The following is a 27,288-nucleotide window of genomic DNA, read 5'->3' as shown; positions in this document are numbered from 1 at the left end:
CCACACAGGAAGTTTCTATGTCACTTCGAGCCCAATTGTTACAGTCTAGGTGCTGGAGCAGAATGGAAGGGAGCCTTTGTAGATATGAAGTCTAATTAAGCTGAGGAGTGTTTTCTGTGGTGTGAACTAATAGAGGTGCTTTGACCAGCACAGACAAGATCCATGATGGCGCACAGGCCCCTCTGTACTCACAAGTGGAGCTGGTATTGGCAATGACACTTGGGAAAACAGTTTACAACTGGCAGAAGCAGCCCTGCCATAGGCTGGGTCTCCAGTACGTCAGTGGGGATGGCAGACTGATGCTTATTTTGGAGCCTAGTAGTTGAAGACAGTCATTCACCTGTGACTTGATTAGGTACAGTGTCACATTTCCATGGAAAGGGAGACTATACTTCATGTTCTTGTCAGTGACATTCAAAGAGTGAACTATGATGTGTTTAGAATCATTTCAAAGCTGCATTACACACACATTTCCTCTCCCATCGGAGGGCCCTAAAAGAAGTGGTGTCACAATAGCTAGAAAGTACATTTCCTTCCCAGGCTTTGTTGCTGATTCCGGTCCCTAATATAAGGAAGTGCTGTGCTGAGAAATGGTTGCTTTCAGGAATGGGCAAGGAATGTGGAGTTCAGAGAGTAAGCACTGTAGTGCCAGGAACCAAGGGAGTGCTAGCCTGTCTACCCGTATATACACATGGTGTAGAGGGACACGGGGGACAGAGTGTATGAAAACTCTGTATATCGTCTCATTTTTTTCTGCAGATCTAAATTTTTCTTTCAAAGTCCATAATGTGCTGTGCATGGTGATGCCTGCCTGTCATCCCAGTTCTTAGAGGCTGAGGGTTATTGTAAGCCTGAGACTAGCTTAGTCTACCTACTCTGTAAGTTCTAAGCAGGCTAGCCTCATCTACCTAGTACAAAAGTTTCAGATCAGTCAGGGTTGCATAGCAAGACTGTCTCAAACAAGAGCTGGAGAGATGGTTCAGAGGTTAAGAGCACTGGCTGCTATTCCAGAGGACCTGGCTTTATTTTCCAGGACCCCCATAGCAGCTTACAACTGTCTGCAACTCCAATTCCAGGGAATCTTGACACACTCACAGAAACAAATGTGCACATAAAGAAGAAGGAAAAAAAGAAACAAAATCTCATTTTAAAAACTGGAAATATTGTTTGAAAAGCCTCAGAATAATTCAGTGGCCTCTATTCTGCAGCTTTGACAGTGTTTCCTGCCTTGCTGAGTCAACGTCCCTCTCAGACATCACCTTTGATGGCAATCCAATAGCTCAAGAGTCATGGTACAAACACACGGTCCTTCAGAATATGATGCAGCTGCGCCAGCTAGACATGAAGAGAATCACGGTGAGCGCTGTTCTGTGAACCTCCCTGCTTCCCTGGGTGTTGCCTTTGAGTACCTCCCTGCTCCCCTGAGTGTATCCTCTGTGTACCTCCTTGTTCCCCTGAGTATGACCTCCAGTACCTCCCTACTCCCCTGAGTGTGGTCTCCTGTATACCTCCCTGCTCCCCTGGGTATGGACTTTGTGTACTTCCCTGCTCCCCTGAGTGTGACCTCCAGTACCTCCCTGCTCCCCTGAGTGTGACTTCCAGTACCTCCCTGCTCCCCTGAGTGTGACCTCCAGTACCTCCCTGCTTCCCTGAGTGTGACCTCCAGTACCTCACTGCTCCCCTGGGTATGGCCTTTGTGTACCTTGCTGCTTCCCTGAGTGGAAATTGGGGTTCCAGTTGTGTGAGTGCTTGTTAATTTTAACTAATTAAGAAACTATGGGTTAGTGTGATTATATACTTCGTATTGTAAGTACAGGGTTGTCTTTTAAACCATCATGCCCATCTCCAGTTTTGCTGAATGAGGCTTCTAAAATTCCTAAAATCAAGCCAGACTCCAAATTTGCTTTTCATTCTTGCTCGATATTTAGCTAATGATTGATTTCAAAATGCAAACGAGAGCTGCGTGAGTGGCAGTGTCGCGCTGGAGCTGCAGGGCGGTCTGACATCATGCTGACCGCTCCTGGGCACTTACTCATTCTCTTCCTTCAAGTTAGGCAGTAACCTAAGTACCCCATCCCACAGGGTTGTGAGGGAGCAAAAATATAAAGTCCTGAATGCTGTGAGGCCCCAGGAGCTGTGTGGAGTCTTGTGGTTGCCTGTCTTGCGTTGATAAAGATGTCATACCTCCTAGTGTACACAGCCGTTCCTCGTCATTCTCTTTCTGGTTTGTGTTCCCTATAGTGAGACTTTCTTTTCAATGTGACCACTGCTCTAAGGGACTCTGCATATGATTCTCCACGCTACAGTATATATCAGCATGGCACTGGCTCCAAGAAGACCTGCCTGCCTCTCTCTCATGACCCTTCACATTTCTTCAAATGCTTACTTTCTCAGAAAATATCCAAGGCTAACCTCAGTGTGTTCATCTCTGTCCTTGACATATACCAAACCTCTACTAACTTTCCCCCCAAGCTGTGCTGAGTTGATGTGAAGTCTGCAGCTGGGTTCACGTGACTGCCTCATGACTTACTCTTGGAATGTCAGCTCTTCGCTGTGTGCCATTTCCATTGATCGTTTAGTGACACCGTGGGCATCTGGAGTGAGTGGTAAATAGCTAAACATGTAGGTGAATTCGTGAGCACCATGGGTGGGTCCTAGGGTTTGCTTGTGCTCCTTCTTCCATGATGGAGAGACTGCTCTTTGTCTGTTTACTCAGACATTTGCTGTCAACAGTGATTTGTATTTTAGGGGCTACTCTTTTCCCTTGTTTCCATGTCTTTCTTAGTTGGGCATCCTGGATACTTCTGTTTGATTTTCTTGATGAAGATGAGGCAGAAAAGATGTAGAGCTAACCCCTGAGTAGTTGAGCATGTTGTACCGCCAGCCCTTTCTGCCAGAGCTGCGTATGTGAGTAGTTGAGTACATGGCTGCACTGTTGCATGTCAGCCCCGTCTGTCCAACAGTAGACAGTGCTCAGGGGTAGAACCCCTTCCTTCCCTTTCTACAGCAGGTATTCTACAGATGTCCCTTCCTTCTCTGCCTCACATAGTACTGCAGAGTGGAGTTGGATTTACTAAGCCTCAATAATGACTTGTTGATCTGTGGAAATTTCCCTAATTTCATACGTAATAAAGGATAATGATCCATGTATGATTGTTCCCCTCATAAATTCCACAGAGTGTGTTTGCCTGGGACCCAGGAGTATGACAGGGTCACCTGTAAACATAAAGACAGCACATCTGCTCCTTCACAGTTCACTTTTTAGTTAAAAATCAACCTCAGAGTTAAGGTTATAAGCACAAAACATTTTTTGAGAGCACGATGCTGTCAGTTCTGTAGCAAAGCACCCATGTGACCACATTCTGCCAGCACACTGAGACGCTAACACTGAGAAGAGACGAGTGCCACATTCAGCCTCCTGTGAGCCATTGCTTTTCACAGTATTATAGCCCACTTTTTCTTCACCTTTCCTGTCTGTGACGTTTAGGAAGGTTATAGATGAGTTCTTTTAACTTTTCTTTTTTTAATTGTTTTTAGTGAGTTATATATTTTTCTATGCTCCCATGCCTTTCTCTCCCCTCCCCTTCAGACCTCTCCCATGGTCCCTATGCTCCCAATTTACTCAGGAGAGCTTGTCTTTTTCTACTTCCCATGTAGATTAGATACATGTATATCTCTCTTAGGGTCCTCATTGTTGTCCAGGTTCTCTAGGATTGTGAACTGTAGGCTGGTTTTTTGTTTATTTGCTTGCTTGGTTTATGTAAAAAAGCCAGTTATGAGTGAGTGCATATGATATTTGTCTTTCTGGATCTGGGTTACTTCACTCAATATGATGTTTTCTAGATCCATCCATTTGCCCACAAATTTCAAGATGTCATTATTTTTTTCTGCTGTGTAAATGTATCACATTTTCCTTATCCATTCTTCAGTCGAGAGGCATTTAGGTTGTTTCCAGGTTCTGGCTATGACAAACAAAACTGCTATGAACATAGTTGAGCACATGTCCTTGTGGCACGATTGAGCATCCTGTAGATATATACCCAAAAGTGGTGTTGCTAGGTCTTAGGTTGTTTCCTAATTTTCTGAGAAATTGCCATATTGATATCCAAAGGGGTTGTACCAGCTTTCACTCCCACCAGCAATGTAGGACTATTCCCTTTACCCCACAACCTCTCCAGCATAAGTTGTCATCAGTGTTTTTGATCTTGACCATTCTTACAGGTGTAAGATGGAATCTCAGAGTTGTTTTGATTTGTATTTCTCTGATGACTAAGGATGTTGAGCATTTCATTAAGTGCCTTTCAACCATTTTAGATTCCTCTGTTGAGAGTTCTCTGTTTAGGTCTATACCCCATTTTTATTGGATTATTTGTTATTTTGATGACCAATCTCTTGAATTTTTTTGTATATTTTGGAGATCAGTTCTCTGTCTGACATAGGGTTGGTGAAGATCTTTTCCCATTCTGTAGGCTGCTGTTTTGTTTTGTTGACCGTGTCCTTTGCTTTACAGAAGCTTCTTAGTTTCAGGAGGTCCCATTTATTAATTTTTTCTCTCAGTGTCTGTGGAACTGGGGTTATATTTAGGAAGTGGTCTCCTGTGCCAATGCATTCAAGTGTACTTCCCACTTTCTCTTCTGTGAGGTTCAGTGTATTTGGTTTTATGTTGAGGTCTTTGATCCATTTGAACTTGAGTTTTGTGCATGGTGATAGATATGGATCTATTTGCGTTCTTCTACATGTTGATATCCAGTTATGCCAGCACTGGGTGGGAGAGAGGATACACCCTACAACTCACCTACCATTCATTGTAACTGATGGTGTATTCGCTGATGGTTTAAAATATTTATCTTTCTTTCAGTATGCAGAGATGGCTTTTTCAAATGGCTACTTAGTTGGAATATGAACACAGTGTCTACTTTGTTAGAACGTGAATGCTAGTTTAGTTGCTTGGACCTTAGTAAAGGGAATTGTTACACTTTCCTTTTGACCAAGAAGCACTGTGAAAATACTCCTCATATGCTCTGTACACAGGTTAAATGGAGATTTCTGTGGTAGGGTGTGTATGAGGCACCAGAGAGACAAGAGCAGAGTTCTTTACAGTTTACGGCAGAGGCAGGTGTGCAGCCAGGTTACAGCAGATAGGGACAATCTAGTTAGAAAACACAGCTGCTCTGTCTGCCTTCCTGTCTATATATCTGTCTATCCGTCTGTCTGTCTGCCTGATTTGCATGCACACTCACATGCTTACATACTTATGGAAGCCTGAGGCAAAATGACACAAGAAGGCAAAGTAATTCCTAACTTTATCAGAGAAATAAGAAAGCTTTCAAAGGAGAAAACTTTTGACTCAGAACTTGAAGAATGGCAGTGAAACAAGGCTGTCTAGGTGGAGGGTAATGGTGTGCACAATGCAGGGGTGAGGGGTGGCATGCAAGGTACAGAGGGGTGGTATACACAGTGCAGAGGGTTGATAAGCATGGTGCAGAGGGGTGATGTACATGGTGCAAGGGGGTGATATGCATGGTGCAGGGGGGTGATATGCATGGTGCAGGGGGTGGCATGCACAGTGCAGAGGGAACCAAGGGAATGTGGCAGCTGATAACAGCAGCTGAGTTTAGCTGATCATTGGGTGTTTGTGGAAGAGAATGCTGCAGGCAAAAATGTCTAAGCAGGCTTAGAGTGGTTTTGTTCTGTGCTTAATAAGAGGAGCTCCTGAAGCCTTGGAGTTAGTAAAACAGTTTGCCTGTTAAAAATGCTGTCCAACCCGATAGAGCCTGTTAACATTCCATCATGTAGGGGGAACTTTTTAGGCCCCACCCCTTCCTGAGAAGCTATTGGCAGTTAATGCTTGCTCAGGAAGAAGTCATTTTCCTTAGTGAGCATTGTAGCCACTGAGTATTGTTTGTTCACACTCCAAACAAAACGAAACTCCTCAGCTATGCTCTTGCTAATGACTCTAGCTAAGCCTGGCAGAACACACACAAATGGCTAACCCACTGCTGTCCTCAGTTCTTAGTTTCTCTCCTCGGAAGAATGGGTTGTGGTTCATCAAGAGTAAAGTAAAGATTCACAGGAAGAACGTGGGACAGGTTTGGGCCCAGGCCTGTCTAGTGCTGACATTAGCGAAGACCTGAGGGTAAGAACTTGCAGCTCTGGGGAGCAGGTGGCCTGCTGGGACTGCTCAGCTCCAGCAGTGTGAAAGCAGATGTGATAATATCTTTGTTCTGTGAAAGCTTCTTTACAGATCTAGCCTTTTGTCTGTGTCCTGGAGTTTGTCAAGCCCTGATGTACTGAATGATTTGCTGGACTAAGTAAGCACACCAGGGGCTAGTAAGATGACTCAGAGGGTATAGGTGCTGGCCACCAAGCTGGCTAATTTTTGTTTGAGCCTTAGGACCAACATGATAGGAGAGGACCAACTCCTGAAATTGTCCTCCGATCTCCATGTTCTTGTCATGATATACACACCCCAATACATACATCATACGTACATACATACATACATACATACATACACAATTTTTAAAGGTTATGCTCTGGCCTGGTGGTGTGGAGTAGCAGAGCAGCTGAAGGGCGGGGCTAGCTAGGCTGTCTTCTTACCAGGGAAAGAATGTAAAGTCCCCAACTGTGACAGCCTGAGGTTGACTAGAAGAACTAGAGCCTGAACCTTGCAGGCAATGCTCACTAGGAGGCACCGTTAGTTCACTGAGCATCTCCTTCCAGACAAAATGAATTCTCTTTGAAACATTTTTAGTTGACATTATACCTGTCAATATTTGTGGGACAAAGTTACAGTGTGTGTGTGTGTGTGTGTGTGTGTGTGTGTGTATAACAGTGATCAAACTAGGCTAATTATTAGTAGTCCCTCCCAGAGACTGGGATAAACCATATCTTTGGTATTTGAGCAAAGCATTTGGCAAAGTTTATTGCTTTCATTTTTGAACCAAGCTGGGTACCTGCAGGTTCTTGACTCACTATACCCACAGAACACAGGACCTGACTGATGCCAGCCTCTGAGAAATCTCCATAGATAAACTGTGGGGTTTTCCTCCAACATTCTGTTGAATATCTTCATTAATGTCTAGATGAGGGAATATTGATGTTACCCTGATAAAGTATATGGGTGATAGAAGCTGGGAACTTAGAGGTGATAATATATAGATTGATCCAGTCAGGACCCAGAAGTAGCTCACACACCTGAGGTTCAAGACAGGCTTTGTAACAATGTCCTACGACCAGATCCATCCACATCTGTCTTCATATGGCTCTCAAGTGAAGAATAGTTTTTAATAGTTTTAAAATATCACTTAAAGAAGAAAGCAAAGAAGGTTTGAGATCAAAATCTTACCTTGCTCACAAAGCCTAAAGTATCTGGCATCTTGTTTTTTTAATTTTTAATTGTTAATGTTTTATTTGTTTAGAGTTACATGTGTGTCTGTGCACGTGAGTGCTTGTATGAGTGTTTGTTATTTTATTTTAAAATTTATTTGTTTATTTTATGTGTATGAATGTTGTGCCTGCGTGCATGTGTTTGTACCATATGCATACCCAGTGCCCACAGAAGCCAGAAGAAGAAGAAGATACTGGATCCCCTGGGGATTATAGACAGGTATGAGCTGCCATGTGGGTCTTGGGAACTAAACCCAGGACCTCTGAGAGAATAGTCTATATTCTTAACCACTGAACCATCCCTCCGTCCCTTGTTTTATTTTCTTATTTGGTTTTTGTTTTGTTTTGTTGTTTTTTTGAGACAAAGTCTTACTCATGTATCCCTGGATGGCCTGGAAATCTCTATGCAGATCAGGCTGGCCTCCAGTTCATAGAGCTCTGCCTCCCAGGTGCTGGGTTAGATATGAACCACCAAACCTGGCCCAGTTCCATGTCTTTCACAGAAAAGAATCTGATTATCTTTTGTCTAGCAAAATAAAAGAATTTCAGAAGGTAAAACATTAGATCAGTTGAAACAATATTTGACTTTACATCAGCAGCGGCAGCAGCAGGCTGAACCAGCCCCAGCACAGGTGCAGGAGTATTTACTCACGGCAGCCACAGGCTGAAGGGTCACCAGCACAGGTGTGGGGAATGGTGACCCGACAAGCGTGTGCATGGACAAACCTGCACAAACTTGAGTGAGTTATGAATGATAGTTAGCATGGCCTCAAACTGTATTCATTTGTAGAAGCAGAGAAATCAAGAAATGGAGATAATACACCTCCTTTTCACTTTAGTGGTCAGATTACTTCTGAACTATTATTTTTAGGATGTTCATACGTGTGTGTGTGTGTGTGTGTGTGTGTGTGTGTGGTGTATGTGTGTATGCATATACCTGTTTGCATATGTGTAAGTATACAGGGGGAGACCAGAGATTGCTATCGGGAGTCTCCCACAATCACTTGAACCCAGAGCTCACTAACTGACAGGTCTGAGTAGCCAGCTTACCCCAGGATACCTGTCCTTCTCCAGACTGCAGAATGCTAAAATTATATGGGGGCTGCCACGCCCACCTGGCATTCGCAGGGGTACTGGGGGTCTGAACTCTGGTCTTGATGTTTGCAGGGCAAGCACTGCCCACTGAGCGTTTCCCCAGCCTCTGAGCTGCAGTTTTATGTTTTAGGCAGGGAGCAGCCATCTGTAGATTTCCGGGGCACCTGGATTGAACAGAGAAGACAGAAGGAAGACTTGGCAGTGGGTGTAACAACGTGAGGAGGTAGAACAAAGACCATTACACAGGAAATGTGGGGTGGCGGAGTTTAGTTCCCAGCACCCACATCCAGAGTCCAGAACTGTCTGCAACTGCAGATTCAGGGATCCAAGGACACACACATAAATGGTGGGCGCTCATACAAACAACACACATATACAAATAATAAAAGTAAAACACTTTTTTAAAAAATGGATTTTCTTCTCTATTTCAAAGACAATGCTTTGGGAAGACAGGTGCAGTCAGCATCCTAAAGAGAGTTTATATCAGACCACTCGCACCAAGTCCACAGTTAGTTTGTTCAAGGTAAACTTTGATCTCAAAAAAAAAAAAATGACATTACAGGATCTGAAATTACTAAGGCTACTGAAAACTGGATTCTCCTTCTGTAGTGTGTGGCCTCTGAAGTTACATGTGGTCCTATAAGTTTCTTTGGCTACATAAATGCATCATTAATGTGTGTCATTTCCAGAGAGACATTTGGAAGCCAATGTGTTGTTCATGATTCTTTATGTTCATGACCCATGCCCTGGTCATTATGGAAGCGTGCACTGAGCATAGATGTCCTCAAACGGCAGCTGCCAGGAATGCCTAACCCTGCGCCAAAAACATCTGCAGTGTTCTTTTAGCATGAAATAAACTTCTTTAACACTTTTGTGTCTGTAACATGGTTTTGTGTGTACATGTTTGTGTGAGCACATGTGCACATGTCAATGGCACACGTGTGAAGGCCTGTAGCTGACAGGTGGTGTATTCTCCACCTTTGTTTCTGAGGCAGGGTCTCTCACCCAACCACTACTCACTGATTCCAACAGACTCTCTGGCCAGTAAGACGCAGAGTCCCTTTCGCCTCTGCTTCCCCAGCGTTGGGGCTGCAGGCATAGACGTGCACACACTTTCCTGACTGAGCTGTCTCCTCAGCCCAGTACCTGACAGTAATATTAGTAGAACAGTAGAAAATGGGTAACTTGACTCCCTAATTTTAACTTTAAAGACTGTAAAAACCACTCTTCTCTGTCTAGTGATATTGGACAAACAACACAGTGCCTGTGATCTTAAGAGCTTTAGTGTTTATGTACTCGAGGGAAACAATAGCTCTAGCTGTGTGTTCTAAGCGTGTTATTAAAAGTACACTGGAGCGAAGTAAATCCCAGAGAATGAACTGCCATCACCGGGACTTCTCAGATCGCCTGTGGCTGTTTCAGAACAAGTGTGATCCAGGTCATCTGGCACTGATGATTAACTTGACATTGTTTTTGTATTGGGTCTTCCTGGGCAAACTAAAGGCAGGAAAAATGTCTAAATCTCTGGCTTCAGATAGATTGCCTTCTTAGCCTCACGAAGGATTGATGTGGCTTTCATCCCAGAGTCTGAGCTAGTCTTAGAGGTGCCAAAACTACCCCGGCTTTCTTTTCCTTCTTGCCAACAAATTCATGGCCCATCTTCACTGCCAGAGACTCAATTTTTTATTTATAAAGCCAGCTATTTGATAATTATGTGTGCTAAAATATAGTCATCAAATGCAAATATATTTACATACATATATACATACATATCCTTAAAACCCTCAGTGTTTAAATGTATTTGGTGTAAATCCAGTTTTCCAGAGTTCAGAATTCTTTTTAAAGTGCTACTGCCTTCAGTAGGCGCTCACCTTCTCTGAGAATCAGATGCGAGCATCTCTAAAGTGTGTGTCCTACGTGATCCCCGCAGCTCCCATCGTGTTTGTATCTGGGCCCTTGGAATAACTGCTGCTTCCAGTTTGCGTCTTCTAGATGAGGCCACTCGGGGCACCAGTGTCGTTCTGCTCCTTCAGAAACGGCACGGAGTAGTTGAGAGTCTGTGGTTTCAGCAGTGGCCCCAGTGCAGGCTGAATGCACTGGGTGGATTCTGAGGTTCTCTGGCAAGGCAGCGGGACAGCCCCCTCGGCAGGTGGTTGTAAACAGCCCTTGTGCTCTGTGACTCTGGGATGCTGCACAGTCCTTAAAATCATAGGGTGATACTTTTTGTTTTAGAAAGGTAGGCAGTATTTTTTCTCTTAGATCACCTCTAACAGAGGAGACTGTTAGCACCCAGCAGATTTATTAAATCAACAGTATGGCATAGTTACTAAACGAGCTATTTTGTGAAGCTAGGGAGCAAAGTTCTGAAATTTTTACTTAATTTTTCCTTTTTACTTGTGCTTAGTTTTGTTTTAATTAGCAATTATTTTCCGTACTTTAAATTTACCAAAAAACCACATTGAATTTCCATTCCTTTTAAAACAACTACATCATATGACCAAACACTGCTAGGTTATAAACTTCTAAAATTAGAAAAGTAAGCTTGCATAAATCTTTATTTAGACAGCAGCAGAATTACAAGTTACGTTTCAAGCCAGGCAGTCTCTGGCCTGATCTTTGTCACTGGCTGTGTGTTTCACTCCAAGCCATCATCTTTCAGAGCGTCTGTTGTTCATTTCTTCCCATTTCTTTTTTCTTCCTCCCTTCCCTCCCTTTCCTCCTCCCCTCTTTTCCTCCCTCCTTTCCCTTCTCTCCCTCCCTCCCTCTTTTTACCCCTTCCTCCCTTCCTCTCCCTCCTTCTTCCCTCCTTCCTCCCCTTTTTTCCTTCTTCCCTTCCCATTGTTATCTCCTAGGAGTTTGGATGTGGGTCAGTGCCGTGCTGCTGGTTTACTCTCTGATTCTATAGTAGGGCCTGAAGTCACGGTACCTCCTGCAGTATCCTTTCTGTTCAGACATGTTCTGACTAACCAATCATTTTGACTTATGTATTGAATTTTAAGATTATGTTTCCCTTTCTGTGAAGAATGGCCCTGGATTTTTGATTGGAATTGCATTAAATCCATAGCTTAATTTTGGTAGGATGGCTGTTTTCATGATACTAATTCTGATCTACAAGCGTGGGGGTGGGGTGGGGGTCTTTCAATGTCTTTGTGGATCCCTCAGTTTCTTCAGTGTTTTAGTTGTCAGCATAGAGGTCATCCATGGCCTTGGCTCGGCTTATTCTGATGGTTTTGTTTGTTTGCTTTGTTTTTGTTGTGAGGCTAGTATAAATATTCCCCGGGTTCCTTTCTCACTGTGTTTGTTATTAGTGTATAGAAAGGCTATTGGTTGTGTATGTTAACTTTTTGTTAGCCTGACATTTTGCTAAAGGTGTCATCAGTTCTAGGAATTTCCTGGTGGAGTTTTTAGGATTTCCTAAGTATGAATTCATACCCTCTGCAAATGGAGATGTTCTGCCTTCTCCTTTTCCTGTCTACATCCCTGTTATCTGTTTCCCTTGTCTTCCTAGCTTAGACTTCCAGCACTATATTGACTAAGGGTGGAGAAAGTGGACACCTACATCTGTTCTTGCTTTTAGTAGGAATGCTTTAAGGCTCTTCTCCACTAACTATAATATTGGCTGTAGGTATATTGTTTGTAGTCTTTTAATTTTTTATTTATTTTTATTTCATGTGCATCTGGGGCTTGCCTGCATTTATGTCTGTTTGAGGGCATTGGATCCCCTGGAATTGGAGTTAGACACTTGTGAGCTACCATGTGGGCGCTGGGAATTGAACCCTGGTCCTCTAGAAGAACAGTCAATGCTCTTAATTGCTGAGCCATCTTTCCAGCCTGTGTTTATAGTCTTTATCATATTGAGATGTGGTCCTTCTGAGTTTCTTCAAGACTTTTATCATGAAGAGATGTTGGATTTTTTCAGAAGCCTTTTCTGCACCTATCAAATTGAAAGACTGTGTGATTTCTGTCCTTCACTCCATTTATGTAATATATAGTATTTATTGACTTTTATATATTTAGCCATCCCTGACTCTCTAAAATTAAGCCAACTTGACCATAATGAATGATCTTTCTGATGTATCCTGAATTCATTTCTTAAGTTTATTTTTTCCATCTTTATTAAAGTAGAATTGACAAAATTACAGGAAAAATTTGTATAATGAAAAGTGGGACAATCTGGCTCTCTTTTTCTTCCTCTGGTTTCCTTTCTTGTATTAATTTGCTAGATTTAGCTCACCTACAGAGTTAGGTGCAGACTTACAAATATATAATTTATTTTAGAATTAGGAGGTGAGAAGAAAGGATAGAGAAAATACCAACCCTTCCTCCATGGACTGTGTTCTGTTAGCATACACCTTATTGCAATACGGCTTAACACCTCAGGATACTTTCTCTAAAAAACATTTCTTTTTCTAGGAAGAAGAAAGACGTGTGGCATCTGTTGTAGCCAAAAAAGAGGAGGAAAAGAAGAGGGAAAGTCATAAGCAATCTTTGCTGAAGGTATATCCCTCAATGTCTGCCTCCACTGCACACAGGAGCACACACACTGATGCTGGTCAGCCAGTAGGAACATGACTTTCAAAACTAAGTTTGTGTTTTTGTAAATAAGCCCTGCTAAGAACTTAGAAAATAGATCTGAACATAGGAAATACAGAGGTGCTGTGTATACAAGATGTGCAAGATGGACATTGTAAAAGAAAGACATGCAGCAGCAGGATAAAGGGACTTCGGGCATTTCTTATGCCAGTGTGACATTTGTGTATTGCCTGGCATTAGCATATCACTTTGATAGATCTGTGATTGACAGCTATCTTTACTGATATGTTTTTATAAGCTTTGCTCTGAGTTCTTAATGACAGCTTTTAAAACCTAAAATGTTTCTCCATTAGCACCTTTGATACAGAAATGGTGAAACTCTTGAGGCATTCAGAAGGGAAAATGTGCTTTAAAGCAGTTCTAAGCAATCACGCATAACTGATGTAAAGTTCCCCAAGTGGTGATTCTTTTCGAATCTTCACGCTGTCTTCACAAAGCCTGGTAAAGACAGGTTAGGACGGCCAGCTGGGCTCTGAATCAAGCCTGTTGTCCTCATCAGTACTCCTTTTCTTACGCTTTTCTCTTTAAAGTGGCGTGCAAAATTCAAAGTGACTGCAGGTCACAGTTATATGTATGAAGTATCTTTAGATCCCCAAAGGGGTGGCTGTGTTCTGTGGCTTGGTCGGGGTCCGGGCTGCACAAGGACATGCATTTGTCAGGACTGTTCTGCAGTATGGAAAGATTCCTAAGTTAGCATCAAACCCGTCTCCAGCACCATGCACGTCGAGACTACAGATCTGAAAGAGACATGAGTCATGTGCTGACTGCAGGCGATCCTCTTGCCTGCTGCCGCCACTGACCTCCTGCTCTCTTTGACTACCCCTTATCCATTCATCAGCGCGCCTACCCCTCTCCTCACATAGATTCCTCTTGATTCATTACCTAACAACACGGTTTTAGTTTTCTTATGTTGGATTATCCCTAAGAGTTTATCAAAATTACATTTTTAATGTTTTGTTTATAAAAATATAGCTGCAGTGGTATTTTTAAAAAAAGATTTGCCACTGACAGGTCACACTTAGTCACACCTTTTCAAAGTGGCCCATGCTGGGCAAGTGGCCTTACCTGCCACACCGTTGCTGCTGTCCAGTGCCTACATGGATGACTGAGTTAGAGATGGTCCAAGAGACGCTTGCACACTTGAGTAAAATCGAGCCTGTGGAAACCTCTCGTGCGATAGGCCCAGGGCATGGCAAGGAAGAATGAATGTGGAAACTCTTTTGAGGATTTAGCTAGAAGCCTGACAGCTTGCCAGTGTGAGGGGAGCCTGGGACAGAATCAACTTGACTTTCATGTCCAACTGAAATTTTATCTCAGTATTACTCCCCCACCCCCCGACTCAGCTTTTTCAACATTTAGGGAAATGTGCCATGAATTCTAGTGAGCAGTTAAAGGACTATTTAGAAAGCTTAGCGACAACTTTAGAACATTTAGCATTTTGTTTGAAGTCTTAGTACTCTGATTGCTTATGAAGACTGTTTAGCTTTTTGTTTTTAATAAGAGAAGTGTTGGCACCAGCAGCCTCAGGCCTGGCCTTTGCTGAGAGCCGAGGCCACGTCAGAACAGACCTCCGGGGCTCCGGTGGCTGTTTCTCTGCAGCCGCACATACGGATGGTGGAGATGACAGAAGCGGGGTGGGAAGGAGCCGAGGTGTGCAGAGCCTGCGGCCTCAACTGTGCTCACTTGTCTTCCTGTTTCACATGCCATCTATGAGATGAGGGAAGCGATAGCTGTGACGTGCTCTGGTGAGGTCCAGTCTGGCCAGTGAAGAACAGACTCCTGTGTTAGAAGCTGAACTTCATTCCTCGGATGCTGGCCTCTTCCACAAACATTTGACAGCCTGCAGCCACCGAAGCAGTGACAGGCACTAATGCATCTGGCCTGTCAGTGCGGCTGTTACCTTTTGGGTCTTGCCTTTCCTTCTTACCCCATAGACACCTTGAGCCCTCCTGTGTCTCTCTGCCCATCCAGGAATGCCCACTTGGCCTCAGGATAGACTCATGACTTAATGTACCTTTTTCATTCTTCAGACCCCAACAAAATCACCTACTCATTTAGTCAACCTACTACCAAACTGCTTTGAACAGCCTGGAGAAAGGAAGTGCTGCTCTGGTGTGGGCGTGAGAAAGGGTTTGCATTTTCTGACGCCTTCTTTTTACACATTTGCTCACACACCCCGTGGTGGAAAGAGACCCTATGGCTTTCTCTAAACACTGCTATGTCCGTCTATCTCATTATGATTTTTCCTGACAGCTAGGACGCCAAATACATGGAGCCAGTGGCCTTGCCACTAGGTGGAAATAACAGCATTGTTTAGATTAGAGTTAGGTTGGCACAGCAAAAAGCTGAAATAGAATTTTATAAGGTAAGTTTTTTTTTTCGTGTTCTAAATAGGGTAATAGTGTTTTATAGTAGAATAGCAGGACTTCAATTGCTGTGTGCAAGAACATTATGCACAAAATATCATTCATCTCAGACATACGTGCACAGTATTTACAATGTTCTAAACTATGCAGACATTTGAAATAACAGACTGCAGAACAAAGAACTTGGGCCAAAAACATTTCTAAATGTAGAAGGAGAACTTTGAAAAGTTCCATTAAGCAAGCCGTCACTTGTGGTTGCTATGCAGTGCCACACACGCCAGTTAAACTCTTAGGTAAGCAAATATAGGCAGAGGTGCAACTACAAGTGCTTGTTCTCATCTGTGCAGGCGCCAAGGGAATGGGAGAGAAGCCCCTACCCCTTCCCTGACTCCAGAGTAGACTTCCTGGAGAGGGGCTAGTAGCTCACTTGGTGGATGTTTTTCACTAGCAAATTTTGAATGAAAGAGAAAAAGAAAGAATCTATATTTAGCATTCTAATCTAACTGAGATTTTAAAATGTTAACTTTTGAGGCCAGCAAGATGACTCAGCAAGTAAAGGTTTTTGCCACCAATTCTGTCGACCTTAGTTCAGTCCCAAGAACTCACATGGTGGAAGGTGACAACTGACTCTGGCAAGTTATCCTTTGACCTCTGACCTCCATACCCATGCATCACGGCACATACAGGCACTCACACACACACTCTAACAATGCATGCACACACACACACTCTAACACATGCATGCACACACACACTCTAACACATGCACGCACACACACACTCTAACACGTGCACGCACACACACACTCTAACACAAGCATGCATACACTATAAAATGTAAAAAAGAAAACAGTAAAGGCTGCAGAGATGGCTTATCAGTTGAGAGCACTGGCTGCACAGGACAATGGTTCAATTTCCAGCTCCCAATGGCAGCTCACAACTGTCTGTAACTCCACTTCCAGGGATCTGGCATCTATAAACACTGAAACTATGTGGTGCTCAGACACACATGCAGGTAAAACATCCATACACATAAAACAAATAATTTTTAAATAAAATAAAAACAAATGAAGTAGTACCTTTTGAAAACGGTGATAGTACCAGAATAGGAATCCTTACCTAGTCCCTGTCAGCTGCATCTGCATAGAGTAGAGGCTGGTAATGGAGCATGGCTCTTTGGGCTTACCGTTGCTTTTTTTCAGAAGGGTTTCTATGAAACAGCTGAGTTCCAAGGCTCCAAGTCAGTGGTTCTCAATGCATGTGAAGTACTGGAGCTTGTTAGAGGGGCAGACTTCTGACCCTCCAAATGCATGGTCAGAGATGGGCCAGGTTAAAAAGCCCTCCGGGTTAGTTGAGGCACTTTGAACTTCAGAGCCCCTGCCCAAGGCATCATCCATTGCTTTACTCAACCTTCCTGTTCTTCTACTTCTTCTAGTAGCCTAGATAATATTTTTTCATCCTTCAATGTCATGATCTTTACCATGGGGTCTGGAGAAAGGGCTCAGCCCTGAGAGTGCTCGCTGCTCCTGCAGAGAACCGGAGTTTCATCCCAGCACACATGTTCAGTGGTTCACAGTGCTTGTAATGCCAGTTCTGTGGGATCTGTGCTCTCTTCTGGCCTCCACAGCAATGCACACATACATTCACATAAATAAAATAAGTACTTTTAAAACCAAATTGCACCATGAAATATGAAATACCAATCAATCCCACCCTTCTTCCCCTCCCTAATCACTGGGTAAAAGACAAAAGTGTTAGTAGCTACTTCTTGCTCTGTTTAAGGACAGAGCCGTATAACTTTGCCAAGTCAGAGCTTCAGTTAGTGAAATAAATATATCTCACTGTTTAGAACAAGAAGTATTCTAATTTTCCATGTGGGCTGACAGCATTATTAAGAGATTTGGGCATGGGGTGAACACAGACTCATAGGCTTGCTTTAGAAGGTGTGCTGGCTGGTTGTTTGCTGTCAAGGAATTTGTTTGGAAGGTACCAGAAGAAAAGGATAGGAAGCCAGTGTTTCTTCACAGATATATGCCATATAACCGCTCTTCGGTTACCTTCCTGTAGGAGAAGAAAAGACTGACAATTAACAACGTCGCTCGAAGGTGGGACTTGCAGCAGCGAGTAGCCAACCTCTCCGCCACCCAGGACAGGAAGGACTCTGAGTCCCCTCTGCAGGAACCATGTCAGATCGATGCAAGCGCCATTGCTGCATTTCCGGAGGAAACAGGGTATGCGATGGCGCTCTCATGCTACTGGCCTTTCTAGAGTTGAGTTTAGAACAGAGATGGTAAACCATTTAACATAGTTATTTTTGAGGAATAATTTTCTTAAGAAAGTCAAAGCTGTGATTAAGAAGTTAAGAGAGAAAAATTAAAACTATAAATCTGACTGTAACATTTCCCTACTGGAAAACTCCCCCAGTGGTTTGCTCTTTTTTTGAAGGGGAAAAGTTTGGAGACTAAATGCAGCCTATGAGGCCCTCTGTTCATGCACATGACCTTGGAAATACCCTGGCTCGAGAGAGCTTCTGAACCTCCATCCTCACCTTCTTCCCCTGCCTTTTCTGTCCTAGACATCTGGTGTGTCTGTTGCTAGCTGCATGTTTTCCCTGGGCTTTGTGTGGCAGCTTGTACATGCCCCTTTAAATGCTTCTGACAGCCAGGCCTAGTGCCCAAGTCCCAACTATTTGTGAAGCTGATGCCAAAGGATCACAAGTTCAAGGCTTATCTGAGCTAGAGAGTAAGTTCAAGTCTAGCCAGGGCAATTTACTGAGCCTTTGTTTCCAAATTAAAGAAAAAGTAAGTGACGAAAGGTTGGCTATGGCTCAGTGGGAAAACACTTATCAAGCATACACAAGGCCAGGTCCAGTCCTCAGCGCTGAAAAGGCTTTAGACAAATACTCCCCAGCAGTTGCCTTAGCCCCAGTGATGCTTCAGGGCAAGCTCCGCAAGGGCAGACCTTGGTAGAGTCAGGTCCTGACACCAGGAGAACACGGTGTGGTTCTGGGGACTGTGGTCTGTACGCCGGTGGCTGTCACCTTGAGGATGCACAGCAGCTGGGAAGTGAGGATGCCAGAGCCTCTCGCCGAAGTCCATCACAGACCAGTGGTCTTCACTGAGTATTCCTCTGGTTCTCGTCAGTAGATGCTAGAACTCAGAGTTTGTTGATCTGACTGTTTTTCTAGGGTGCCTATTGGTTTGTATTAGAGTGGAGTCCATAATCTGGCTCCTTTTCTATTTTCCCTCCCTCTTAGGACTCCAGTTAGAGTCTGTGATCTGTGCTGTAACACTACAAGATCAACAACTTATACATCCATTCTGCAAGCATAAGGCTTGGTCAGCTGATAGCATTTAAGCCTTAACAGCTCTCCTAAGCATTTAAGCCTTGACAACTGCTTAGTAGATCTGAGTTTCTATGGGATATATATTTCTTGGCTCCAGAGTTAAGCTATGTGCTGACGCTCTGCTGGTCTCTATGTCACCCAGAGGGAAGACACCCTCTTTTCATCACACCTCTAAGCTGTCCAGACCTTGCCACATTGTGGTTTGCTTCATATATGAGCGTTCTCTTCTTACACAAATTCTTTTTAATCTGTAATTTCATATTGCACAGTTTTTAAAGTTGAAAGGAATGTACCTGTAACTAGTCAAGTTTCTCTCTTGAATAGAGCTATACTTCCTGAAGTCCACTGTCTCCATACCTAATTTAGTCTTGTCACTGCCTTTGTACTTTCTGGTTTTGCTGTCTCGTTTGTAGGCTGTGACTTTTTCCTGGGGAAGCTTCTTAAACTGCCTACTTGTTGATTACAGACCTGCAAGGGCCCAAAAAGGTCTGAGTGCTAAACACAGAATCTATTTCCAAGAGAGCTGGCCAGCAGAGTGCTGAGAGATTTGATGGGACAGAAGGCTGGTGAAAGCACAGACTGAAGAGTCATAAGAAAAGCTGGGCAGGGCTGGAGAGATGGCTCAGTGGTTAAGAGCATTGCCTGCTCTTCCAAAGGTCCTGAGTTCAGTTCCCAGCAACCACATGGTGGCTCACAACCATCTGTAATGAGGTCTGGTGCCCTCTTCTGGCCTGCAGGCATACACAGAGACAGAATATTGTATACATAATAAATAAATATTAAAAAATTTTAAAAAAGTTTAAATTTTGGTCTTCATCAGCCTTGGTTATACCTCACATTGATTTGCCTGAGGTGAGGGCTGGTTTTTCATTTCCTTCTATAGGAACGACCACTTACTCTAGTGCTCCATTCAGAATACTCTTTCCTTTCCCCACTGGGATCTATGTGCATGTTTTCTCAGCAATGGGAATAGGTGGGGGTTTCTTTCTGCCTCACTCAATGCTAGGGATTAACCCGGGGCATCACTGTTCTCAGCGAGAGCTCTGCCACCGAGCTTGTTCCCCAAGTCTAGTCCTTCAGAGCTTCACTGCCCTGAGTCATCTCCTTTCTCACTCCTGTCCTATTCGTCCCTTGAGGGGCTCTCTCAGCCGAGTAGCTGCCATCTTCACCCTTATTCGCAGTGCATAGCCAAGGCTGCGGTGTGTTCCTTCCTCAGCACTGGATGGCCTTCACTGTCCTACCTCCTGAAGCTTGCTGGGCTCCCTGCTGCCAACAGTCCTTGCTTATTGAGCTCATGGGACTTTATACTATTCAGTCACTTTACATTCCTGAATGGCACCTTGAAAGCAAGGGATTTAGACACGTGTGCTCATTCCTATCTGCTGCTTAGCTCCAGAGTACAGGGTAAAGCATTATAAATGCTAGCAATTGTATTGCTATTTCTTTACTAATCTTTAAAATAAACTAACATTTGCCTTTGGACAGTGATGTAAGCCATTCTTCCTAAAGGTGTTAGGCTAGTGTAGAGAGCTACAGAGTCTTTTCTTTAGTGTTTCAACTCGTGCTTAAATGCTACAGGTGGTTTTCTACTTTAAGCCATCATCGATAGACCTTAATATTTCATAATGCTAAAAAGATAGGTCATTCTTGTGTTACCGTGTTCGTGACCTCTGACCTATGGGCATATAACTAAATGCCTAAGAGCAAGTGTCCATGAAAACATTATAGGCATATAAAGGAAAGAGATTCTTTAACACCTTGCTATATCCCATTAATGATTTTACTGTTCCCTGAACTTGGGACAGCTCAGCAGTAACTGACATGCCGCAGAGGCCTTTTGCTCAGCAGAAATGGCAAAATACTAGGTGTAAGGTTTCCTTTGCTTACATTGGATGCATGCAGTGAAGCTGGCTTGTTTTTGGTCATTTCCTGTCTATGAACACTGGCCTTTTGGCCAACACTATTATAATAAAATATAATGCGTAAAATGAATTTCCACACGCATGAATGTTGTAATAGAAAATTCATAAAATGAGTTATTGTAGGACTCAGCACCACCTACTCAGTGGGAAAAAATCTTCTGAAAGACGTGAAGCATTCCTGTTCTTGCCTGTTTATAAGAAGCCTGAAGGCAGGAAAGAAAAAAGTGTGCAGGCCCCTGGAATAGTGTCTTTTTGTTGGCATGTGTGTGGACTGCAGTTGGCCTGGCTCTTAAGAATTTGACACTTTACTGCATCAAGTCAACAACACCCCCACCACCACCTTTCCTTGGGTTGCTCCAGTAATTGAGGAGACACAGGATGTTTCCTGGTTGTCTCAGAAAGAGCTGGTTGAATAGATGGTACTTGGACTTGATATTAACCACTAAAGAACTTGAAAATAATTCACATTGGAGATCCTCCTGCCTGCCGCCACTTATTCATCTTTGAGTTGGAGAACATATCAGTAAGCTTTATGTGAAATCAAGCTTGAAAATCATGGAGCCTCCACAGAAGAATCCTGACTTTCTCATGGTGCCAGTTCAGGCTGAATATGGGTAGGAAGCTGGCTGGGCCCAGTCACTCCCTAGAAGTTGAAGGCATACCTAGTTCTTTCTTCCCCCCTCATTTTCGATGGCCAATTAGCCATTAATTCCCCTTTTATCTTATCCTAAATACCTGGTGATAAGTTGTCCTTCATTGATAATGGTCACAAAAGTATTGAACTAACTTCAAGGCATGGTTTTATGCCTTTATTATTTCTGGTTTTCACAGTACCTCTGAAAACAGTGATATGGAATTATGGCACCTCTGAAAACATAGTGATGTGGAATCACCATTTATAGACCAGGAACCTCAAACTCCAAAATCCAGAACCTTTTTGAGAGACTGGCAGGTCTGGAGGCTTAGCCATGGGCCATTCAATTTTATTGGCAATGCCACCTCTCCTATAGTTTACCATGTCTTTCTGTTATGCCCTCTTGTGGGCTGGTTGACATGGCACCAATTTTATTAATCTCTCTGCATCCACCCGCTTCCTCTCAAATCCTTCATAAAATAGATGTACTAATATGTCTGCAGGGGGTTCCTGAAGGCCGAGGGTACATGCGCTTCATCTGTATATGCCCAAGAACATAGACCTTGCCTGACTCTTTGGAGTTACTTTACAAAGGCTCTAACTGTGGCTTTCCTGCCTCCCTCCCTCCCTTCCTTCCATTCTTGTATATATGCATATTTCTGGAGGTTGAACACAGGGCCTCAAACATGAATGTGCTCTATTTCTGAGCTAAATTCCAAGCTCACTAGATATGGTCTTTCCCTTTTTATTTAAAACCCTTTTCTGTTCCTCACAGTTCTGGGATAATATCTGACTTTCCAGCTTCATTTCCCTTGCCGTTCTCCTGTCTCCGTGTTACAGTCCTGTGTCCCAGGGTTCCAGGCATGCTGAAACTGAGCTCCCACCACTGTTCTGCATAAGCTTCTACCCCCCTTTTCCTCATGCCCCTTCTCTGTTTCTGGTAAAACACTGTGCCAACGACTCAAGGGTCAGCTTAAAGGCTGCTTCTTTTTGAGACCCAGCTTCTCCCCATAAGGGGATTTGTCATTCATTTTTCTGTTTCCATAACATAAGGTCGAAATACCCACTCTGTGACAGTTAGCACATCATACTTAATGTCCATGTTTACCTTCTCTTACATCCCCTATCTAGACTGGAAAATCTTTGACGGCAGTTATATCTTGATTTCCTTGTATATCTTTCATGCCTAGCACAGTATGTCACACACATAATAAGCTCTCTGCAAAATCCTACTGATTAGTTCAATGACATAATGAGGTCATTTCAGTTTAGAAATTATACGGCTTGCTTGTTAGGGTTACAGCCACAGTGTTTGGGGAAGTATAGCTCCACAATTTGGCTTTACAAGCAATGGTCTTGATATATCAAAACAAAAAGGTGTATGTGCTCACTACTAACTGTCCTTATCAATACAGATGAGTTAGTCACCTGTGCCGGAAGACTTAGCACAGAACTTTGTACATAGCAGCCTTCCGGGCGATGTTTGATGAGTGAATAAACGAACTGAGATGTGCATATCATGTCTCTAACTAAAAAGGATGGGACATAACCTCTATCATTCATGCAAGGATATTCTCCAACATATAAACATTGTTCAGTGTCCTTTCAAAATCATTTTTATGGAAATTGAGCATGCCTTCTTAGGAAAGCAAATTAGTAGGCAGTGGCCTGAGTGTGAGGCCAACCCAGCAGCCTCATTGTTAATTGGCTTGGCCTTGCATGTCCCAGGGAACAGCTGCTGTTTCTTCCGGGGAAGACCAAGGCTGGCTACAGCCCAGCAGCCACGTGTTTCACGAGGCCTGCAGCAGCTGGAGCTCCCTTTGGCTTGGCTTCCTGACTGTCTTAGAGCGTCCTGACTGTAGGCTTATTTATTTTTTCACTTCTTTTCCCAACAACATGCTTGCCAAAAGTGTATACAAAATAATAGCCTTATACTCACAGACTTTTTGCTTTAGAGTTTATGTTCCTATTTTTTGATTTTTTGAGACAGAGTTTCTATGTGTAGTCCTGGCTGTCCTAGAATTCACACTGTAGACCAGGCTGGCCTCAAACTCTGAGATATCCCCCTGCCTCTGCCTCCTGAGTGCTGGGATTAAAGGCGTGCACACCACCGCTCTGCTATATTCCTAATATTTTACTCACATGGCAGAAGAAATGTTAAACCACTCCTAAAAGTCTGCTATGGGACAAGATCACGTCCCAGTGGGCTTGCTCATCACTTTTATCTAGCTAACTCTCCATTGAATTGACATTAAACCTACGCTTTTCTGGCTGCTGTGGCCATGAGGCAACCCCACATCAAATGACATTTTTTCCTTCAGCTTCTTTGACTGCATGTCTCTGTCTTCCCTGACTAGCCTTGTTAGCGCCTACTGGGGGTCCACGTCCTTCCTCCTGTCTGTTTGCCCATTCTACAGCGCCCTATAGAGATTTAACAGATACCCCCAAAAGTCTTCTTGGTTTATTAATTCGAGAGATATTTACTGGGCACTGCTAGATGTTGGCTCCACTGTGGTACATGCAGCAGGATCGATGCACACAAGGAGCTCTGGGCAGTGAGCAGTGTTGCAGTGTACCGCTATCGATGCTGTTGCTGTGAGTGTGTGCGCCATCCATACTTCTCCCTTTTAGTGCATCAAATGCTGACTGCTGTCTTCTGTCCTGTGTCAGCAGGAGTCATTCTCCTCTGCTTGCAAAGCACAATAGACGGAAGAAATTCTTTTCTAATTCTGTTCCATTATTGGCTTTTACCTTTCTAAGACTAAGCTAGTCCATACCACTACTCATGGGGTGTTTGATCATTGCCCCTCTTAATCTTATGATATAAATTAAGGATTGCATAAAAAATAATTTTGTATATTTTCTTAGTTGCATATTCACTTTGAATGCACAAATGTCATTAGCTAACTTGTTAATGAATAGACAGATGTATAACAAACAGTTCACTGGTACCTTTGAAATAAATCTAATAAACCAATGGGATAATTGTCTGTCAGGCTTACTGTTTAACCCTAGCATTTAAAAACCATTGAATATCTTTCATAATTGGTTAATATGTTGTGAAAATCCCATTAGTGGACCTGAGAGTCTCCAGATGAGAAGAATATGCTCTTTAGCTTCATGAACTCACTATGTGGAGGAGGAAACAAAATTGCCAGTGTGTAATTATGATTACTCTGAGGCATGAAGCCCTGGATGGGTACCCAAGTCCCAGCTTGCTGTTCAGGGAACAGACAAGGGCAGAGAATAAACCCTCAGTGAAACGCATGGAGCAAAAGTCAAGTGCTGTCCAAGTTTTGAACTGTAGCAGAACCATAACGTTACATTTCTATTTACAGAGCAAAAATTTTGAACTGGATCAAGGAGCTTTATTGATTCTCTGCTTGCCACTCAGGTCGGCTTTTATAGTAGCATGGTTCCTGCTTTGGGAATAACACAAATCCTATCTGTAGAGTATCCAATATGATATTGTGTCTAAAGCATAATTTGTTTTTATCACTCTTGTTTCAGTTTAGGGAGGAAGACTTGATTGATTTTTATTGATTACAACTGAACTATATGTTGATAGTTTTTTTAGGGCATCAGATCGTTCAAAAACAGAGTCAGTATTGCTCACTTAACTCAGTAACTAATGCAGAAAATAGTTTAATATTATACATTTTGCAAACATTTTATATTATATTTTATAAATAATATTTTATAATGTCTTATGGAAATATATTGTAAAATGTATTTATTTAGTTAGATTTATAAATTTGAAAAGTATATTTATAGTAATATAAAAGGATCTCAGTGACATATTTAAGGTATATGAAATTATTATCTTTCATTAATATGATGAGTAATTTGGACTTGGGGGTGTGTTATTAATAATTTTCTTATTTTCAGCTAAAATATATGATTGGATGTTAATGTTAATCTTTCAGATAACCTAGTAAATTAATGTCAGGATACATAAACATGAAAACATGAGGGAGGCTGTGTGGGGAGGAATGGGGCAGCAGGAGATGGATGTGGTGGGGGAAGGAGGCTCAACAACAGTGAAGTGGAAAATTGCTAATCAAATAATCAAGCCTGTTACTTTGCAAGCTAATTTTTAAAAAACTAAAAAAAATTAATCTGTGATGCTCTGGATTTAATTACAGAAATGGAGGTAATCAGTATTAAACTGTAGAGTGCTCTCTGCCGTGCTGCCCTAGCCTGTTATTTCCTTTGCTCAAAGCTTCACTTAAAAAGGACTTTTGCAGGTCTGTAGACCCCGGGCTCAGCAGTGCGCTACAGGGCTTGTCGGTCACAGAGACGCACTTGGTGGAGGTCGAAGGGGAAACCCTTTCCCTGTACGGCTCAGGGGCCCTGGAATGCCTGGATCGGAACTGGAGTGTTCAAACAGCCAGCATGGTCACCACCGTCTCTTTCACATTCATCGAGTTTGATGAAATTGTCCAAGTGCTTCCCAAACTGAAGATGAAGTTTCCAAATTCTCTGGTAAACACTTTCCTTTGGAAGTTCTTTGAATTGTTCTTCACTGTGCCTTGTGTGCTCAGGCCAAAGCCTGATTTAACTTCAGTTTCTGTAGTTTTCTTATGTGCTGATCTCTGGCACTGGAATTTAAATTAGTTCCATAAATGCCCTTTGCAGGTTTGTGTTAATATTAGAAACTGTATCTCTAAAAACAATCCTTTATGTAGTAGAAAAGACCAATGGAATTTTATGAGCATTATCTATTTCAATTTTACAAAGAAGGCCACATAGTCCTATAGCATGTATTTAGGCATTGAAACTGGAATGGATGGGACATGTATGTTCATTTGTATGTTCATTACATGATCTGAAACTGGTATGGATGGGATATGTATATTCATTACATGATCTGTTGGTAGTCCTCTGACAGCACAGTAAACACCTCAGGCTGCTGACTCAAAGGCAGCTTCCCTGGCCCTGGGACTGCACTAGGAAATAGTCATGTACAGGGAGCTTCCTCTTGAGCTTTTCCCACAGTGAGTTTCTCTAGTCGTCCTTTTATGGTTTATGTGTTTTCCTTCTCCACCATCCCCAAAGAAGATAGGTAGCAATAGAGGCAGGTGTTTGGAAAGACTATCCAAGTTTGCAAATAGATCATTTGCTTTAGTGTTTCTGTTTTAGTACTTTGCTTCTGCTTCTCCAATTTAAGTGACCGACATGGTTTTCAGAAAGACAGAGTATTGCCAATGCTAGTCCTCAGGACCAGGGTGAGTCCTGTACTTAGACATTTCTGAAATGTTCCAGTCCTTCCTTTATACATTAATGTTAATGCAAAATGTGTAGAATAGGTAAATCCTAAAAGAGTCTGAATTGTTTAGTATTTAGATAACTCTAAGAGATCCTGGTTGTTGAGGATGTCCCTTGCAGAAGGAATCACCCAAAACTCAGTTTTGGATAGAAGCCATCAATGGTTGATGGATTAGGCACATTGAAGTTAAATGAACTTAGAGCATTCCATTGATTTAATGTGACTGAAAATGTTTTTACTAAGCCTGAAACTTACAGAGTTCCATAGGAAACGGTCTGTGACATGTTAATGTTGGTATTTAAGGTGTTTAAACTCCAAGCGAAGACACTGTGTTTTGTTTGTTATTGCAGCACCTTAAATTCAAGGAGACCAATCTTGTAATGCTGCAACAGTTCAACGCCCTAGCACAACTTCGTCGGGTTGACCAGTTGACAATTGATCCTCAGGGAAACCCAGTGGTCAACTTTACACTCTGGAAATACTATGTGCTGTTTAGGCTCAGCCACTTCGGCATGCAGAAAATAAATGGGACAGAGGTAAGCAAAAGCAAAGAAGACTGCAGAATGAGCTTCCACTTGACAGAGCCCTGGATGGAAATTAATTGTGATATGAAATGAACTGTGCAGAAACACTGTTTCTTAAAATAAAATCACAGCGTTCAGAATTAAAAAGAA

At 42.8% G+C, this 27,288-nt stretch overlaps 1 protein-coding gene across 7 annotated transcripts in view; it reads left to right on the top strand.

Moving 5' to 3' along the window:
- Window positions 1–27,288, top strand: part of Lrrc49 (leucine rich repeat containing 49) — a 102,099-nt gene that overhangs the window by 62,057 nt on the left and 12,754 nt on the right. For all 7 annotated transcript variants that reach the window (XM_048423488.3, XM_048423490.3, XM_048423489.3 and 4 more), the window contains 5 exons: window positions 1,209–1,356; window positions 12,898–12,981; window positions 17,511–17,674; window positions 25,593–25,830; window positions 26,965–27,150. In XM_048423488.3, coding sequence (XP_048279445.3) covers window positions 1,209–1,356; window positions 12,898–12,981; window positions 17,511–17,674; window positions 25,593–25,830; window positions 26,965–27,150 — 820 coding nt within the window. The remainder of the gene's footprint in view (window positions 1–1,208; window positions 1,357–12,897; window positions 12,982–17,510; window positions 17,675–25,592; window positions 25,831–26,964; window positions 27,151–27,288) is intronic.

The sequence above is a fragment of the Myodes glareolus genome, chromosome 4 (genome assembly GCF_982192425.1).
Source record: "Myodes glareolus chromosome 4, mMyoGla1.1, whole genome shotgun sequence".
NCBI lineage: Eukaryota > Metazoa > Chordata > Mammalia > Rodentia > Cricetidae > Myodes > Myodes glareolus.
The sequence above is the reverse complement of the archived record's forward strand: the minus strand, read 5'-3'. Positions and strand labels throughout refer to the sequence as shown.